Raw genomic sequence first — 20,975 nt, 5'->3', positions numbered from 1 at the left:
ACCGCTTTAATGGGGTGAAAGTTGGAAAAAATTGCTAGGGGTAGCTTTTATTTGGACAAATAATCAAATCATCTTAAATTATCAAATATGTTCTACTTAAGTTTACTTATTTTTATTTTATATAAAAATTTTAACAGTTTCTACAGTTTTTCCTCTTCAATTGCCGAAAAACAATTATAACTATTTTATTTGCTTATTTATTTTTACCTTTTTTTTCCTTAAAAAAAGTCAGTTGACAATATATAAGAGCTTACAGATTTATCAATTATTTATTTATAGAAACTATGCATCGAACTGCTTTAAGCAATTTGTCCCGTAGTGGAATAATCGTAAGGATACGGTTCCCAGTAGAACACCGAAGTCAAGCATCACTGGCTGTGGTCGATAAGCGGGTACGTGACCACTTTAATCAGCCTACGTAGGGCCCGAGGGTGTGCGGTATATTTTATTTTATAACCGCCGTTGAACAGCCGACCCAATTTTATGGGTTTACGACTACTAATGTTCAACTCCGAAGCCTTGTAATTTTGAACCCAATCCAGAAAACAAGGGAACTCCTGGATCGAGTATTGGGAGAAATTTGCCTTCGTGGAGGACTTTTTGATGGAGCTAACCCGCTTTTGCGTTACATGGAGAGGAAGACCACGAGAACCTCCAACGGTTAGCCTGACGGCAAGGGGACTCTAACCCATGGTCTGTGTACCACTGGGGATATTTCACGTCAACACTGTGGTCGGTGCAAGCCGGATACGGAATTCGTATCGACTGGAATTCGAAGCCGGTTCACCTCATTGGAAGGCGAACACTCTATCCCCTGAGCCATCGCGGCTCGGGGTATGCGGTATAGTAAAGTGCTCGACTTCACGCGTAGGTCACCGGGCTACCAAAGCAGGGGTGCCATCTCCTTTGTAGAGGATCAAAAATTGCGATGGCATGTCTTCGAATCATCCTCAGGGATGTTTCCCAGACCGTCGCCAATAACCCATAGTACAGCTCTAGTGTTGACATAAATAAAGCACCTCCTACCAACTTTAAGCAATTTAAAACTATTTGACACTGAGTTTTATTTTCCTTCTTTTTCAACCAATTCTCCGTAAGAGAATAAAACATCATAATCGCAGTATAAATATAGAAATGTAAGGTCATATTGAAGGTTAATTTCGCAACTAGCTAATTCTCCTAATCTTGTACAGTTGCTTTCCAACTTAGCACTTTAGCGCCTTCAGTTTGTTAATACCACGAGCAGATTAAGCAAAACATTTTTAATTAAAAAAAAGTTAAGATTTTTAACTGAAAATTAGTAATATGTTCATTAAAATTACCCCTCAGCTAAAATACAGTAGCGTCGTAACAACGCTGTTGTAACCACAAAAGGAACAATTTCATTTGATGAGATGTTCTTGAATTTGTTCTACTATCAACAGTAATTTAGCTTTAATAATTCGTATACTAATGCTAAGTATTGTGAATATAATTATATTATCATTGTCGATGGAAGATTATCCCTGTAGTGTATTCGTGTCAAAAAATAACAAGCCTAAGGAAAATTTGCCATAGACACATTTATAGTAATGTATGGCAACTTTGGTAATCATAGAAATTTGTATTGCATTTATAAAGATACCATAAGAGCAGGGCTACCGTAGAAATTTATATGGTATTCATATAGATATTTTAATTTTATTATATGGCTGTACACCATTACCTTATGGTAAGCTTAAAAAGAAGTATCATAGACATATGGTAAGCTGCACCATTATGCATGGGAGAGTAGACATGGTCACGGAAGGGAGTAGGCATGTTTTGCCTGAGTTCCGACAAAATGCGTTATTAAACCAATTAATTATGCGTTAATTAAACCAATCCAAGAAAAGCAATAGTACTTTTCAATACAGTGTGCCCATCTTATAAAAGTTTTTAGTTATTTAAAACTATTTTCGATTATTTCAATGACGAAATAGCATTTTGACTTTTAAATATTTCTACTGCCATCAAGTCGAAGGCAAGGTAAGCGTGACCAATACCTAGACCAAAACCTCGACGGAACATTATCCGAACAAAGAGACTTCGAAGTTGTTTTTTAATAGTTTTTTTTATAATTACCTTAATTGTTTTTCAATTAATTTTTGTCTTAAAGACTTGAATTATGCGGTCAATGTCCGGTAAGTGTACTTGATAATTATTGTCTTTTTTTATTTGTTTAATTCCCTAGTTTTTTACCTTAATTTTTCTTATTGTAATGATTCCTGTGAAAAAAGAAACTTGAAAGTTCAATGTAATTTAATGACTTTTGTTTGTTATTGTATACTTTTTTTATGTGTAATTGTTTGCTAAAACACGGTAGGGCAGTGGTGAAATGTTGCCATAGACAACGGAAAAATTTCATCATAGCTATAGCGCACCATAGTAAAAATCTATAAATGCAATGTAAAAAATATCATAAGATATCCCTATGTGATTTTACCTGTGGTAAATACGTATGACAATAGTAAAATTTTGCCATAAGCAAAACCCCATAAATATAACCTACGGTATTTTATTTTAGAAAACCTAAGACAAAATTTTTCTGAAGAGCATCATATTAGTTGCAAACAAATCTCAAATGGAAAAAGAAATTCGTGTGCTAAATACAGAGACCTTTTCGGAAAATTCCAAATAGAACAAATTTGTGATTCGATTCTAAGAAACTAATCACTTTAACTTCAAATGTTTAAACCGGGGGTTTTTGGTGCATCAACTCGGGGACTTAAATGTTTAACCTGGTGGTTCAGATGCTTAACCCAGAGGTCAAATTTTTGACCCGATGCAACTGGTTTACGAAATGTAAAAATATATTTTTTGTCAAATAAAATACGAAACACACTAAATTCAAAATCTTCCAGCCAAGTTTTCATTGTATAAAAGGAGGAGGGGAAATGGATCCCTGGTTCCATTTTTAGATAGCGTCTACGGATCGCTCACCCATCGACCAATCAAGATCTTCTCTAGAGCTTCGGATTTGTTATCGAATCCCTGTCTACAAATTGAGTACTGAAGTGCTAATTGATTATTATGTATCTTACTGCTAAGGCTTGAAAGTCGTAAATGTGTTCATTCCATAGCTAATATACAGATAAACATTTTTTTTTCGTTTTAAAATTCCGGTTTTACCAATGTAATGGGCACAATAATGGCTTTCGTATCATTAAAGATCAGCATTTTTTCATTATTCTCATTAAATTCCCACAAATCTCAGTAAATTGTCCCAATATTTTAAGCGACTTGATTCGCTGTATTTTAATTATTTAATTGATTGATTATCGATTTTATCCTCGGATTTGTTGATTGCTTGATTGATTCTTTAGGTATCAAAAATTAAGTAGCATTATGTTCATTTAAGCACACAGAAATGTTGATGCTGTTCCTGAAAATAACTTATTTACACTTTAACAAGTGCCTAGAAAATAACGTTCTGATTATGCATATAATTTGAGAAATGTTAGGCGCTTTAACGGATTATTCCAATTAGTGGACACATTACCTAGATAATTCTCATTAGATTGTTCTAATATTTTAAACAACTAGATTCGTTGTATTTTAATTATTTAATTGATTGATTATCTATTCCATCTTCTGATTTGTTGATTGTTTGATTAATTCTTTGGGTATCGAAAATTAAAAATAACATTATGTTCATTTGAGCGTACAGAAATGTTGCTGCCGTTCCTAACAATAACTTATTTACACTTTAACAAGTTCCTAGAATGTAATGTTCTGATTATGCATGTAATTTGAGAAATGAAACAATGTTCGGTGCTTTAACGGATCTAGTTAGTGGGCACATAACCTAGTCAATCAGCGAAATAACTGATTTCTGCACTTTAGCGGTATTGATATTTTTAGATTAAATGTATCTAGATTAAATGTATCTAGATTAAATGTATCTAGATTAAATGTATAAGTATTTACATATAATCACTGGTTGATTTAAATTACATGCAAATTTAAAGCGATTCGTGAAATTAAAATAATACAAAAAAAGTTATTTAATTCGTGACAGACGACTATTAGAGAACTTTATATTGCCATTTTCTTATAAATTTTCACAACTTGTAAACTGTTTTTGAAAAATAACCAAGAACAGTCTTCGTATGTCTTTTTCTAGCAAAAAAAAAGTTAAAAAAGTGAGAGAAGGAATTCAAATTTTTTTTTGAGCAAACGATTTTATAAATAAATGGCTTGTTTTCAGAATCGTTTTCTATTTTTCAATTTCGAACTTATGTGTTCCGATAAAATATGATACATCAAAACTCTTTTTTCCAGGGATAAATCATTTTGCAGTAACAATTCCTTTGTTGTTCAAAATTTAAATCTTATTTTTTTCCCTTTTAAGAAAATGTAAATGGAAAGTTTTCCCGTTACATTCGTAGTGAGAGGTTTAAAGGAAGACGAAATAATTTTACCAAACATGAGGTTTGAATTTTTACGCATGACAAGACTAACTTCTTTAACAAATGAATATGCTGTAAATAATTAAGAAAATACTTTAATTTAGTGAATAAAGCCTAATTTAGTGCAAAAAAAGAAAAAAATTTAAATAAGTCAGCGTTTTTAGCGCTGCTGAATCGTGCTTGCTCAGTGCTTTTATCTCAAATATTTGAACAAAGAGTAAAAATCATGTAAAAATCATTTAATCACGTAATTATCATTTCATCCAGTTAAATTTTTATATAGAATTAGTGTTTAAGAATAGGAAATAACATACAAAAAGAAATTTTAAGCTTCTGTATGATTACGGAAGCATTATTTCTTAAAGGAGTACATTTTCAAAAGAACTTTTCTACAAATCTCAGGGCTCTTGCCAAACGGGAAATGACAGTTCATCGTAGAATCATTTTAATTCCAATTTACATTGTATTGCGCCCATAATACAATAATTTATATTCTAATTTCCATGTTTAACAAAACCACCAATTTATATTCTAGCTTCTGCAATATTCTCAATTTATGTAATGTATTATATAGTTTCTAAAACACTACCAGGTTGTACTATACTCTATTACTTCGATGATACCAATTATTATTCCAATTTTCATTATATTCACGAGCTTCCGCTGTGCGATCTATTTTTGTTAATGCTAAATAACGTAACTGAAAATATCATTCAATTATGTTTACATTACTCATAAATTTTTTACTCACTCATAATTAGTTTTGTAAATCTAGATTTCTTTTTGGAATGTAAAAAAAGTGTGTCGTTAAAAGTTTAAAATTTTGGGTCATCTACAGCTTGAAGTAGTTAACGAAAACACAACATATTTCTATGATAAGACTTATTTTCAAATGCTAGGAAACAAAAATTACAATACTAGTAAAAGTCAGACCAAGTAACGTAATTTCTTAGGATTAGTACGCATAGATAATAAGAAAACTGAGATATAGTTAAATATAGGAATAAAAAATTTGCATACTTTTCGAAATTTCTATAAAAATTCCAAAAAAAAAAAATTACACTTAAGAAATATTCTTTCCAGCATCTTTCGACAAATTTAAATTTAAGAAATGTTCTCTCTAACTTTTTTCGGCACATTTAGATTTAAGAAATGCCCTTTCTAACATCTTTCGGCGCATTTAAATGTAAGAAATGTCCTTTCTAGCATCATTCGACACATTTCATTGTAAGAAATGTCCTTTCTAATATCTTTCAGCATATTTAGATTTAAGAGATGTTCTTTCTAACGTCTTTCGGCACATTTAAATGTAAGAAATTTGCTTTCTAACATCTTTCAGCAAATTTAAATTTATGAAATGTTTTGTCTAACATCTTTCGGCAAATTTAAATGTAAGAAATGTCCTTTCTAACATCTTTCAGCACATTTAGATTTAAGAGATGTTCTTTCTAGCGTCTTTCGGCTCATTTAAATTTAAGAAATGTTCGTTCGAACATCTTTCGGCAAATTTAAATGTAAGAAATGTCCTTTCTAACATCTTTCAGCACATTTAGATTTAAAAAATGATCTTTCTAACGTCTTTCGGCACATTTAGATTTAACAAATCTTCTTTCTAACGTCTTTCGGCACATTTAAATGTAAGAAATGTTCTTTCTAACGTCTTTTGGCACATTTAGGTTGAAGAAATTTTTTTTCTAACATCTTTCGGCACAAATACTTACAAAGAGTATTATAATCGAGTCTTATAATCGCATATTTGCGTTTACTGCTTCATATAACACACTATTTCACGGTGGAGATATGATGACTGTTTTTGAATTAGGAACTATTCAAGTCATGGTAGAAACTTTAGATGTCCTTTTTGTAAATTTTCAAGAACTGCCACTGTTTACAAAACAGAAAATTGAATTAAATTTTTTGAAAAATTACTTCACATAAATAAGCCTTTTTTATTATTTGCATACATATTTGAAGATTGGATCATTTTTTTTTTGGTATAATAAAAAGACATGTTTGTCACCCTTTATGATTATTTAATTGTGAATACTATAGTTTCTCTATTCAGAATTATTTTGCCGCATAGATATTATTTTTGCAAAATTATTGCATACTTGACAACGAATTATTTTTCACCAGATGCAGGTTAAATGTTCCTTAAAACTATAAAAATTCATCAGTACAAAAACACTGCTAATTATGTGCTAAAAAATTACTATAACAGAAAAAATTAGTTTCGGTGAAAACATTAATTAAAAAAAAGAAAATTAGTTAGAGCTAACGAAATTAGTAAGAATAAAAAAAATTATGTGAAACCTAAAAAATTAATTAAAACCAGAAAGTTAGTTACAACCAAGACAATTAATTTACCTCTTTTAGGGGCAAATTATAGAAATTTTATAAAATGGGGTATTATCTTCATTGAAATATACTTAAATTACATTCATTCGGATGTAAAAAAGTTTCGTGCATGAAAAATATTTTATTTAAGAAATAAAATGATGCGCATATGCACCATTGGCCCAATCAATGGATAGACCATTTACTTGAAACTAGTTTTTTTTTTATGAAATTTCTTTTATTTTTATTTTATTTACAGAACTTGCAACTTTAATCTATCTTAATAATATATGATTAATCTCAAATTGAATAAATATATGTTTTAAAAAGGTCTAGTTTGCCCATAACCGTTTCAAGTTTAAAATCTAGCGTAATTCAAAAAATTCTCAACAGGAAGTTTTTACTCCAATTGATTTGCTAATATTTTATAGATGTTTTCAAAACAATTGATAATAGCAGAATAATAAAATTAGTGAAAAATATATGTCAAGGTATTAATAAAAAAATATTTATTGAAATGATGCGTTTACGTACCTTTGGCGAAAAAAGGTCGAAAAGGCAAAGAAAATTAATTAGAACCAAAAACATTATTAGAATGAAAAAAAATGCGTTAAAACCAAAATAATTAGTTAGAACTAAGAATTGGTTAGAGTAAAAAAATGGTTAAAACAAAAACAGTTAGTTAAAACCAAAATAATTACTTAAAACAAAAAAATTAGGTAGATCCAAGGCAATTAGTTGGAACCAAGAAAATTAATTAGATCCAAGAAAATGTTTCAGAACCCGGCAATTGATTCGAACAAAAGATGATTAATTGTTTGAACAAGTCGGTGATTAAAGTAATGATTATAAATTTTAGAACCACTTTCTTTTTTTTTAAAAAAAGTTCAGTTTTAGAACATAAAATTTTTAATTTCGAAAGACTATCCTACATGCAATAAAAATGAAATATAATATTACTATCTAAGATTTAAGAAATGTATTAAAAAGAAAGAAATTTATTTCACAGAAAGTTACATGGAATTTGTAAGTAATATAAATGGAAACAAATAATTATTATCCAAGTTAAAAACAACTTTTGTTTCGAAACTAAAGAAACTGCAACTTTCTCCCAAAACTTTCTCTCCGGTTTTCATTTGTGTTTTTATTGCTCGAAACAACAACAGTTTAAAAAGTAATTAAAAGTATTTTGTGCACTTACCTCCCGCTGCCATCGCCAAAAAGAGAAGTAACGAATGTTGTTTCATAATCCTTCTGCAGGTAGCAATCGTTCCGACAACCCCCGAGCTACACAACTCTCTGACGGAGTTTTCTCCCTGTAAGTCCTACTTTCCTGCAAAACTCTGAACAGAGCCTCCTTGCGGACAGCGCTTCAACTACTACTTACTTTGTTTATAAACAATTATTTTGAAACAAGGGAACGCTTTTTTTTATGCAAAAATATTTAAAATTTTGGATTTCCATTACTGTTATTTTTTAAAACTGTCATGTCTGTATTACGGATGATAAATTTCAATTAAAACTTAAGATAAGACTTAGGTTTTTTTTAAAATTTTAACCGCAATAAGTTTAAATTGATGTTTAAACTTAATTTTTTTTCCTTTGTGATAATTTAGGTTTTTTTTTTTTTTTTTTTTTTTTTTTTTTTTGAATAGCTGCCTAAAATTTGGGAATACATGCGTGTTATATATATTCCTTCCATTTTAGATAGTCTAAAAATATATTTGCGATTCTCATTTCGTATTTTGTGGAAACATTTTAAAAAAAGACTCTTTTAAAAAGAATTCTAATATAACTATTTTTTATCTCCAAAATTTTAAAAATAAGTTGAAATTGTGCATATTTAAAAAAAAAATTATATTTGAAAACTTATTAATGATACTGTAACTCTAAATTTTTAAAAGCTTCTTATATTCTATTTTTTATAACGTAAAGTTTTAAAAACACATGAAAGTATTTATATTTATTTCCTTTAAAAAAATTTTAATTTTAAAGCCAAAAATATATTTCAATGTATCGAAAATTAGTAATTTTAAATTTTTTGTTTAAAAGATATTAATAGCTCATCGAAAATTATTTGAAGATTGCTTCTAATAACAACCAAAAAAATCATATGATATATATATTTTTTATCCAATAAGAATGCTTTAACAGCAATTAAAATCGGTCTTTGCGAATTATATATTTTTATTATGTAAAGATGCACATATTTTGTGTAAATATGTATGCTAAAATTACTCTTAAAATATTACAAAACATAAAAATGGATGCCGTACAACAGAATATACTCAAAATACTTTTTTTTTCTAAATATTCAAATATTTTTATTTAATTCAAAAACAATAATAAAGGTTAATGAAAAATAAAATATCATTAAAATATGTGGTTGCCTGTTGGTCTTATTTTTATTTATTTATTTATTTTGCCGAATTTGAATAATCACTAGTTACTCTTTTATTTCCAGTTCTTATTTCCGGCAAAGTTGCTTCCCTGCTCCGCCAGTTATGCTGCACAGAAGAAAAGCTACATTTGAAGAGGAGAAATTTTTTTAAAATACAATTCGAAGAAATTGTGTTAGTAATGTTTTATTTTCGTCGTAAGAAATTGGATTTTTTGCATAATATTTTTGCGATTGTTGTGAGTTTCTTACAAATATTCGTGACCGTTTGATAAGTTCTTTTCATGCCTGTCTACTCTATACGTATATATGCTTATTATGAAGATGCACAAAGTATCAAAATAAAACAAAATTCAGTTTGTTTTTTTTAAAAAATGAAAAATGCTAGAAAATTAATTTTTTAATAGAGTAAATCTAAGTTAGATGGTCATATTGGAGAGATGGCTAATTTAAATATCCCCCATATATTTTTTTATTTTATTTAAAAATTCATTTCATTAAAGTATATTTAAATAAAGTATATTTAAATAAAGTATATTTAAATAAAGTATATTTGAATAAAGTATATTTAAATAAAGTATATTTAAAAGTACATTTAAATAAAAATTTATTTTATTTAGATATATTTTTAATTGCAATTTACTGCAATATATTTTATTTATTGCAGTTTTGCAGAAAGGCAGTTCGAACAAAGCATTACTCATTGTGGCAAAAAAAATGTTAGATTTTAATGTTTATTTTATTTACGGTTCGAGTATTTTTATTAAATTAAGCAGTCTGTTTTTTTTCAATGCGTACTTTGTATTTTTTTCGACTAGCTGGATTAGTAAAGCATATATGTATTCATATCTTAATTTCTGAATAAAAAGTAGAAACATATTTTGAAGTGACGCGAAAAATTCAGTGTCATCAACTTGAGAAAGATGGCCATTTTTCAGTAATACGTATGAACATATCATGTATCGTAGAGTCCTTAAAAAAGTAAAAATATGTAGCGAAAGAATGAAAATAAGATGCATTTTAATACATTAGTCTTTAACCACGCTTAGTATTTCCAATTAAATAAATCTAGTTGCGAAAACTTTGCGTTCATATTGGTTTTCGTTCATTTTCCTTTCGTTTCGTAATTTTAAGATGAAAGACAAATAAACAAAAATCCTAAGATTTTTTTTATTATGATTTTCAAAACACTTTTTAATACTTTTGAGGGCAGCACAAACCATGCATATTACATTCTGATTTTACAGACTTAACATATTATCTGATAGAACTCTAAATATTATATGATTTACGCATTCAGAATTGGATCAATATTAGTTGTAGAATCGAATATAATACCCCCCCCCCAAAAAAAAAATTAAGACGCATGCCTCTTTATGAGTTAAGCAGCGACTTATAATGCTTCAATACAACAATGGCTTGCAAACTTTGAAAACACTGCCAAAAATGTATTACAGTTTTTTCGAAAGTGATCTGTACATTAGATTTTGCAGCTTATTGCAAGTCTTTCATGGTATGAAATGATGCATTTTGCATATTTTAACTTGACATTTCCTTAGATGGCCATGCCACTTTCATGTTAAGGAGATATGGTCACATATTTTTTTCTTATTTTGTTCATAATTTTTGTTTTTCCTTAATTTTTTGCTCCAAGTACGAGGGCTGTTTTTTTAGTAAGGGCCATCACAACGACTGCTTGCGTCGTGTCCTGGCATTCCTTGGAAACAACTGTGCTCAGTTACAGCTCTGTAGGTAACCTGTACGGTCAATTCTGTTTCTTTAAAATGTTCAAATTTAGCAGATCACCCGCCGCGTATGAGGTACGGTCAGTGATGCGTTTTTGGTCGGCAAAAAAACCTGTTTGCTCCATACAATCACCAGCAGATTTGTGAAGTTTGTGAAGCTTCCTACAGGCATGCTGACACGAAATTTCGCTACTCTATGTCAATGACTCTCTCCACAGCTCAGTCCCGAGCTTTACTGGATTCTTTTGGCTGGGAAGTTTTGGACCACCCCTCAATACAGGCCAGACCTTACGCTGAGTGATTTTCATCTTTTCCGATGTTTCAAACATCATCATTTTGGCGGCAACCAGTTCAACGATGACTTGAAAACGGTTGTGACCTCTTGGTTATCGGAGCAGGCGACAAGTTAGTATGAAGAGGGTATTCTAAATCTAGTTGTAAGGCATGATAAGTGTTTAAGCAAACTTGGCAACTATTCTGAAAAGAAGAGAAACGTATGAAGAATTAAAAAATAAATTTGCTTCATAAAAAATTTCTTTCGTTTGGTTTTTATATTCAAGCGGCCGACATTTCAAAAACAGCCCTCAAATTTTGAGTACATGTGCGAGAATTTAAAATGCGCATAAACATATCTTGCATCTCAATTCTTAATACTTTTATTTCGATTTGAAAAAAGGAAAACTATGGTCATCTATCCAAGACTTACCTTATTAGAAAGTCTACTCCAACGTTACAGTGTTAGGGTTCGAAAAATTATGCAAAAAATAAGAATTATTCATTGATTCTAAGGCTGTTTTCGAAGGCTTTGTTGTCACATAGAAAAGAGATTATTTACGAAAAATACTTTATTTTCTTAACTGCTGAGAGATTTTATTTTATATTTTATAACCATTGTTGAACAGCCGACCCAATTTTATAGGTTTACGACCACTAATGTTCAACTCCCCAGCTTTGTAATTTTGAACCCAAATCCAGAAGACAAGGTAACTCCTGGATCGAGTGTTGGGAGAAATTTGCCTTCGTGCAGGTCTTTTTGATGGAGCTAATCCGCATTTGCGTTACATGGAGTGGAAGACCACGAGAACTTTCCAAAGTTAGTCTGACGGCAAGGGGACTCTAACCTATGATCCGTCTACCACTAAGGGTATTTCACGTCAGCACTATGGTCGGTGCAAGCCGGATGCGAAATTCGTATAGACTGGAATTTGAACCCGGAATTGTTAATGACTTTTAAGTCAAGTTTAGGCTATATTTATCCAGAACTATCTAGGCTAATTCTTACAAAGTTGCAAAGCGTCTCTAGGTATAAAAACCACAGTTTTGTGAAAAAGAAAATTGTTTGTGACCTAATTTTTGAATATTTAAAACGTAACTTTAACGCAGTATTATCTGGCTCATAAAAATTAGTAACAATTTAAAACTATTGACTGACTTTTATTGTTTTCTACAGGGGGAAAAATTCTTGTCATATTGCCGATTTTTTAAGAAGTATTTGGCCATTATAAAGTTTAGATAATTCTATATGGTAAGATAATGGCCTCCAGGTGTTGTAATTGTTGCATTTTTATTTTCTTATGCAAAAGAGCTTTGAAAAAAAGCGTTAATAAATTTAATGCTGGTAAGAAATTTTTCCTAATATGGCGATTAAAAAAAAATCATTTAAATGTATTTTTTGAGTCTCTTTCACGAAGAAAAAAAAAGAAAACGCTGCAGTGTGAATATCTCAAACTCGAAACAAAACTATATTTCTGAAACAACTTCTACCTGGCCGTTAAAACTTTACTGGACGATATCAAAAGGCTTAAATATTTTAAAAGTTGTTAAAGTTTTTTTTTTCAATTGAATTAACCTTTTTTTTCTATCGAAGAAAATCATTAAAATCTATAAATAATTTATAGTTTGTCAACAAAAATGTGACAGAGCACATTTTTTTTTTATCCCAGAGTTTCTTGTCGTAGTTCAAAATTTTTTAGAGAAATGGTGCTGCATAGCAAGTGCTCAAATAACGATATATTATTATGCAAATTTATAGCTTTAAATTACATTACAACATGTCACATAACGACATGTGTTTGCTGTTAAAAGTGTATATTTTAAAAATATCGGAAAATAAGTTTCGAATTCACTAACTGATTTAGAAAAAAAATTGTGATGAGACTTTTAATCTTTTTTTATGCCCTTTAACTATTTGCAGTGCTATATANATTGAATACGATAATCCGGTCATGGCTTCCTAGGTAATTCTCAATCCTTATGATGTGCCATATTTTCCCTAGAAGTTTGATGCATCATTTACTGAACCTATCTATATATTTATATATATATATATATATAACGTCGTTGCTGAGTGGAAGGATTAAAACAGGTCTTAGGACAAGTTAAAACATTAGAGTACAAAATTTATTCATTAATTAATAGACAGAGAACGTTTATCAAAATGGTCACGAAATGTTGTGCTCCTCAATATAAGTTAGGGAAAATCTTGCAAAGTAAATCCGTAAAATGCTTCATTTTAGGGAATAAGAGAAATCTTAGTAATTGTAATTGGTTTATTAAATAGGTCGCGCGATTCCCACAAGGAGCAAAGGGGAAAATGTCTTGCTTTTAATTAATGCATACTTGAGCCAAAAATAGATTAAGGACAGGATGTGAATTTCTAAGTGTGAGAAAGCGATTCGTTTTAAATAATAAATTAAGAAAATAATTTACAGAAAAGGAATAACATAGAAAGATTAATTAAAGCTTTTTACTAAAGCATTGTTCGAGCACGTCACTAATTATTCTTTCAATCTAATAAATTTTTCTTTTAAAAATTTGTGAAAACGGCCGGTGTAATCAATAGAACAGGAATGCATTTTGAGCACGCACTGTGGGATAACTTTTGGCCCAAAGAGAGGTAGCACGTGACACGGTGAAGTCTGATGTTTGGGAAGCAGAGAGATGTGGAAATATAACTGCGGGCCTCCTCTACTTATATTTCAGCTCCATGGTCTAGTCACTTAAATATATTTTTATATTTACAGCTTTGTTCGATCACGTTAAAAATTATTTTCTTAACCTAAATATATTTTTGTTTTATAAATTTGCGAAAATTATCTAAGAATCTCTAGTTATCATATTTGCTGTAGCCTCCTTGAGCCATTAAGATAGAGTGCTAGAACGTAAAGATCCGATCATTAGATCAAAAGTTATTCAAAGTAGTCGATTTTTTTCACACTGAAACCTACTGAAACTTTGAAACCTTTGCTAAAATTGTAGTAAAGTGTTTCAGAAAGTGATCTGTGCATTAGAGTTTGCTTATCAGATTCTTATCACTTATTTTCCAAGATGAAATTCATTCCTAGCAGGTTATTGTAAAGTTTTCATGGTTTAATAGTATAAAATGTGTTATTTTGCATATGTGTTTCTTCCTAGAAGAAAAGCATTAAAATAGATAAATAATTCAAAATTTTTGTACAAAAATATGACAGAGCGCAATTCTTCTTATCCCAGAGTTCCTGGTTTCAGTTCAAAAAGTTTTAGATAAATGGTGCCACATAGTTAGCGTTTAAATAGAAAAAATTAAAATTACTATACAACGTGCCACATAGCGATGAATCAAAAGTGGATATTTCAAAAAAATTTGAAAATCATATTTCGATCACTAACTGATTTAGAAAAAATTGTGTTGGGATTTTTAATTTTTTTTCCTTTGTTATACACCTTTACTATCAGCAGTGCCATCTGTCGAACACATTTTTAACTGGAACCAAAAATTCAGGAGGAAAAAAAATGCTTTCCTTGTCAAATAAATTTACAACAAGAATTATTTTGCAACCAAAATTATTTTTATTTTAATTCGTGAAAAGTGTTACTCTAATTAATTAAATGTCTTCCAATATTTGCAGAGTTATTTAAGGCACGTCAGATGAGAAGGGGAGATTTTTCACGACTTCGCGCCATTGAAGAACATTTTAAAAATATTTTTTAAATGATAACTGAAAATGCGTAAGTATGGCATAATGTTTTGAAAACCATTTACCCTTTCGCTGCTTGATTTCTTTTTATCAAAACAGATTCGAAAATTGCGTAGTTTTTTCTTACATGTTTCAAATGTTTAAGGATAATGCTTTTCGAATATGCTAATTATTTTAAAGTTAAAATATACAAAAATTCTTTGTAAAGGAGTTTTTTTTCTTCAATATAGTATTTTAACATTAAAAAAAAGTTTAAAAAAATGAAATTTAAGAATGATCATATTGAAATTTATCGAAAAAATAATCAAAAATTTATTTGATCATAAATAAAGGTTGTCAAAAAAGGAAATTGTGGATTGACCATATTCAAAATCATCAAAAAAAAAATCATAAAATGTTTCTTTGATCGTAAAATAATTGTCAAAAAAGGAAATTGTGGATTGACCATATTCAAAATCATCAAAAAAAAGTTGCCAAAAAATCAAATTGAAGAATGACCATATTCAATATCATCAAAAAAATCATAAAAAAATTTTTTGATCATGAAAAAAGGTCGTCAAATAAGGAAATTGAAGAATTATGATATTCAAAATCATCAAAAAAAAATCATAAAATGGTTGTCAAAAAAAATGAATTTGAAGAAAGATCGTATTCAAAATCATCAGAAAAATAATCAAAAAAATAATTTGATCATAAAAAAGTTTGTCAAAAAAAAAATTCAAGAATTATCATATTCAAAATCTCGTAATCAAATTAATCTTGGTTAAACTATGACTTAATTTATGAAGTATAAAGATAAGTTGTACTCCTCCCTACAATAATGGAAGAGACACTTTCAGTTTTTGACATTTTTTTTTAATTTCTCAAGAATTAATCAGAAGATTATTTTGTAACTTTATTTGATTTTTCATTCTTAGCAATAAGGTTTAAAGATTTGAAGAGCCAACAATAAATTACGAAAAAAACAAGTATTTTTGAACACCTTAGGCCAAAAAAATTAAGCAATGAGCTTGTAACTTGAATAGATAATTTTGGTTGTTTTTTTCAAAAACTGCATAAAATTTCGTAAATCTAGCTTATTTCAGATATAGACATTTTTATCAAAAAACTAATTTTTTGTTTTATTTTTTGATTTATAACTTTAAAAAATTTTGATAAAATTAAGGTTTTTAATAAAAAAAACCGTTAAACCACTAAATTACTTTTTTATAAAAATGTCTACATCTCCACGAATATTTAAGCAAGGTTCACGAAAGTTATCGCAAATTTACAATCAAATTATCGATACAAGTTACAAGCTTATTGCTTGTTTTTCTGGCAAAGGTTGATCAAAAATACTTGTTTTTTTTCGTAATTTATTGTCGGTCCTTCAAATCTTTGAAAGTTTTAAATTTATAGCTAAGTATGAAAAATCGCATGAACTAAGCATCTCTAAAGTTACAAAATAACCCCAAACATTCTAGGTAACTATATAAAAAATGTCAAAAACTGAAAGTGCCTTTTCCATTATTGTGGGGTAGTGTATATACTAACGAAAATATGCAAAATACTTGCAAAACATATATTAAAAATGATTTTTAGTATGATAAATTTTAAAATAGGGCTCATGGCAAAGTTCTACCTCGGAATAATTAAACCAAATTAATTTTAGCTTGCTTTGTTTTTGTTAAGCAACCTTAAGTCAGAAGTTTTGATAGTTTTTCCATTGATGAACCAACACAATCTTGATGGTAACCACTAATAATTCCATTATGAACCATTATATTTTTTGATGGTAAATAACATAAGCAACTATCATCTAAAATGGAGAAATTCAGACTGATTTATGAGGATCCAACATAAGAATAGCAACTTGTTTTGATGGTTTGTTCATGTTGGACCATCGGTAATTTCCATCATAGTTTCCTAGAAATCAAATGTAGGAATGATCATGAGCCACCATCACCCCAATTTAGGAATTTGGACTGATTTATAATGAACCAATATTAAAAATAATTGTTTTGATGGTATATTCCTGCTGAACCAACGTGAATTATTATTAAATCATCGTGAAAATGCATTGTTGTACCATTAAGAGCCATCACGAATTTCCATCGTAGTATCTTAGAAATGAAATGTTTGAACGATCATGAACAACCATCATTCCAATGCAGGAATTCGGACTGATTTATGATGGTCTAACATAAAAAAAACCAAATTGTTTTGATGGTATATTTCTGAGAATCAGCAAGAATTTCTATTAAACCATCATGGAAATTTATAGATGGAACTATCGTGGATTGTTTGTCCATGAGAGTCAAACTTCTCTTGATGGTTAACCATCATAGTCTTAAAGTATCATTTTCCATCATGGAATGATGAAAGTTTGTATGCATGTCAAAAACTATGAAGGCATAATGGGAAATGTTGGATGATGGTAACCATCAAATTATGTTGGACCATCATGAATCGCATGAAACCAACATAAACCATCAAAATTATTTGATGCGGCCATCAAAAATTTTGACTTCAACAAACAGCAAACTTTGAAAAGGGCGTTCAAAATGCTGCTAAACGTGCTTGTATGTTTCACAAAAATAACCATCTGTTGATCCAGATCTGAATAGCATCACAAGAAAGCCGGGATGAAACCATGAAGAGCAAAAAGAGCAGATTGCTCAGTTAAAAAATGGTTTCTTCTTTCAAATAAAAAAAAAATTTGCACAAATAATGCTTAGTAAAAAGTTTGCTAGTTCTTCGATGCCCGTGGAAATCGCGGCATATGCTACGAGAGGGTTAACCATTTCAATATGAGGAGTGTTAAAAAATTTTCCCCTTGTATATATTTTTTTGTAATATTTCTGAAATGTAGTAAATGTACTCATATTAGGAGCAATTAATTAATTAAAACTAATAACAAAATATTTAAGTCTGATAAACGAGCTATAATGTTGCCATAATTTCCGCATTATTATCAAGGTAAAGAACTGTGGAGCAGACTTTTCAGATGCACCCGATATTTTATATCCATTATTTAGCCAATATAGGTTCTATGTTGGCCAATGTAGTCCCTATATAGGTCTTTCCAGGACCAATATTACAAAATATTGGCATCCCAAAATTGGTTCTTCGGTGCATGTTCTTATAGGAACCACATTGAGCCAATTTTGAGCCCAACTGGGATCAAGGTGTAATTGTTGCTAGGGGCTTATATACTCTTTGTGTATAAACAAAAAACAGAAAAGCTATATAAATTACGGGTTCATATGAACCATCGCCATGAGATTTAGTGTTGAGAAAACTAAGTGTTTTCGTCTTGTTTATTTTTTGTAATATCGGGCTTTGCAATGTTTAGCGTTTTTGTCTCGTTTACTTTTCTAACAATGATTTTATTAGTTTTTACTAATTTCACAACTCGTATAAAACGTTAATTCTTATTACGTGGCAATCTCTCATAGAAATGAAATGTTGAGTGATAATGGTCATGTTGAAGTCTACGTATATGGGATTATTTTGTAGAAAAACAACAGCATTTTTTTATTTTTTATTTTTATTATTATTTTTTTCAAATATACTTTTTGAAGGCATTAGAATCATGTACACCAAATAAAAGTCTTTTTGGATCATCTGTACCATTTAAAAGTCAATTGTCTATACCAAATAAAGTCATTTGGGTGATATGTCCCATTTAAAAGTCATTATGATCATCTATACCAAATAAAGTCATTTGGGTGATAGGTCCCATTTAAAAGTCATCGATACCAAATAAAAGTCATTTGGATCGTCCATATTTTTTAAGTCATTGGGATCATCTATTCCAAATAAAGTCATTTGGGTAATATGTCCCATTTCAAAGTCATTATGATCATCTATACAAATAAAGTCATTTAGGTGATATGTACCATTGTAAAGTCATTGTGATCACTTATACCAAATAAAAGTCATTTGGATCATTTGTACCAAATAAAAGTCATTTGGATCGTCCACGCTTTTTAAGTCATTAGATCATCTATACCAAATAAAGTCATTTGGGTGATATGTCCCATTTAAAAGTCAATTGGATAATCTGTACCAAAAACATTTTTTGGTTCATATGTACCATTTAAAAGCCATTATGATGATTGATACCAAATAAAAGTTATTTTGATCATATATATATATCTTTTAAAGATCATTAAAATCATATATATTTTTAAAAGTCATCTGCATCATTTATACCATTTAAAAGTCATTAGAATCATTCGTATGATTTAGGAATGATGTGGATCATCCGTACCATTTAGAATCTTTAGAATCATTTGAACCCACTCAAGGTTTTCCTCTAGACTACAATGGCCACCATTATTCGCGTTATCATTTGTTCCACTATAATCAAATAAACCATTCTCATTAGTACGATCACTAAGTTCAATGTCACCCTCAGAATCAACACAATCCTTATAATCATCGTCATCGCTTGCGATCTTCCGCATCATCTTGACCCAGGAAAGAAAATTCGCTGGATTATTAGGATCACTCAACTCATCGGGATCAGCATCACTCTGATGATACCCGGAGATTTTATGATCATTTGAATCATTCAGAACACTAGAATTTCCCAAAGCATTTGAGTCCGTGTAATCACCAAACTCTTTCCGATCATACAGCGTACAAGAATCACCAGTTTCTTTAGGATCACCTAAGCCGGATAAATTAACATAGCCTGTAGAACAATCCTTAATATCACTATCATCAGAAGGTTTAAAATCACAAGGATTGTTCTGATCATCAGGATTCTTACAGCTTCCCGAACCGCTTAAAATGGTTAATATTTTCTGAACCCAAGCGAGATTATCCTCTAGGCTATTATAATCGCCGTAGTTTGTATTATCCCTTGTGCCGTTCGGAGAAGATACATCTTTTTCATTTTCAAGACAGTTGGAATTAGTGGCACCATTAGAATCAACACACTCTTTAAAATCATCATCATCATTTGCAATCTTTCGCATCTTCCTGACCCAAAAAAGGAAATCCTCTGTATCATTAGAATCACCACACATTTCATTATCAGCAGCATCGTGAGCATCATCTTTAACTTCACAATCGTTCAAAGCATCAGGATTTTTTAAATCACCAGGAATGTTCTGATCATAAAATTCCTCACATTCATCTGGAGCACAAGATTCATCCATTATTTTAGAACCTCCCGGGCTGGATAAATTAGAACGATCAGTAGGACTATCATGAATATCACTGTCATTCGAATGTTTTGACTCTCCTGAATCGTTATGATCATCAGGATTTTTAAGAGCTTCTAAACCATCTGAAATAGTCATCTGAACCAAAGCAAGATTGTCATCTGGGTCAGTATAATCACCACAATTTGTTATATAATTGGTGCCTTTGGAATCTTTATGATCAAATGAATTTTTCATATTTTCAAGATCTTGAACATCAGTGGCACCATTAGAAATCACACAATCTTTAAGATCGTCTCCAGTTTTTGAAACCTTTAGCATCATCCGGTCCCAAGAAAAGAAATTCTCGGATTCATTAGAATCACTTGCCTCTTTGGAATCAGCAAAACCATGCAAATAACCAGAAATTTCACTATCATTCGAATCATTCAAAGCATCAGGATTTTCCGAATCATCTGATGGAATGTTACAGTCACCTCGATCACAAAGATCACTACCCTCTTTAAGATCACCAGGGTCAGATAAATCAACCCAACCTCTTGGACAATCTTGAATGTCAAGATCTCCTTCGTTCTCTCGTTCATCGATCGAATCATCTGATGAGATGCTACAGTCACCTCGATCATAACGATCACTACTCTCTTTCAGATCACCAGGGTCAGATAAATCAACCCAACCTCTAGGACAATCTTGAATGTCAAGATCTCCCTCGTTCTCTCGTTCATCGATCGAATCCTCTGATGAGATGCTACAGTCACCTCGATCATAACGATCACTACTCTCTTTCAGATCACCAGGGTCAGATAAATCAATCCAACCTCTTGGACAATCTTGAATGTCAAGATCTCCTTCGTTCTCTCGTTCATCGATCGAATCATCTGATGAGATGCTACAATCACCTCGATCATAACGATCACTACTCTCTTTCAGATCACCAGGGTCAGATAAATCAA

General features: G+C 30.3%; 1 protein-coding gene and 1 long non-coding RNA gene across 3 annotated transcripts in view; one reads left to right on the top strand and one right to left on the bottom strand.

Annotated features, from left to right (window-relative positions):
* LOC107457459 (uncharacterized) overlaps positions 1 to 8,112 on the bottom strand; it is a 216,161-nt gene extending 208,049 nt beyond the window's left edge. The window contains exon 1 of one of the 2 annotated variants that reach the window (XM_043042732.2): positions 7,969 to 8,112. In XM_043042732.2, coding sequence (XP_042898666.1) covers positions 7,969 to 8,014 — 46 coding nt within the window. In that variant the 5' untranslated portion in view covers positions 8,015 to 8,112. The remainder of the gene's footprint in view (positions 1 to 7,968) is intronic. The other variant, XM_043042733.2, reaches the window with a different exon arrangement.
* A 1,119-nt stretch (positions 8,113 to 9,231) lies between these two features.
* LOC139425345 (uncharacterized) overlaps positions 9,232 to 20,975 on the top strand; it is a 62,093-nt gene continuing 50,349 nt past the window's right edge. Inside the window, exon 1 of the long non-coding RNA XR_011636551.1 lies at positions 9,232 to 9,340. This is a non-coding gene — a long non-coding RNA (uncharacterized lncRNA). The remainder of the gene's footprint in view (positions 9,341 to 20,975) is intronic.

Source organism: Parasteatoda tepidariorum, chromosome 4 (assembly GCF_043381705.1).
Source record: "Parasteatoda tepidariorum isolate YZ-2023 chromosome 4, CAS_Ptep_4.0, whole genome shotgun sequence".
Taxonomy (NCBI): Eukaryota; Metazoa; Arthropoda; class Arachnida; order Araneae; family Theridiidae; genus Parasteatoda; species Parasteatoda tepidariorum.
The sequence above is the reverse complement of the archived record's forward strand: the minus strand, read 5'-3'. Positions and strand labels throughout refer to the sequence as shown.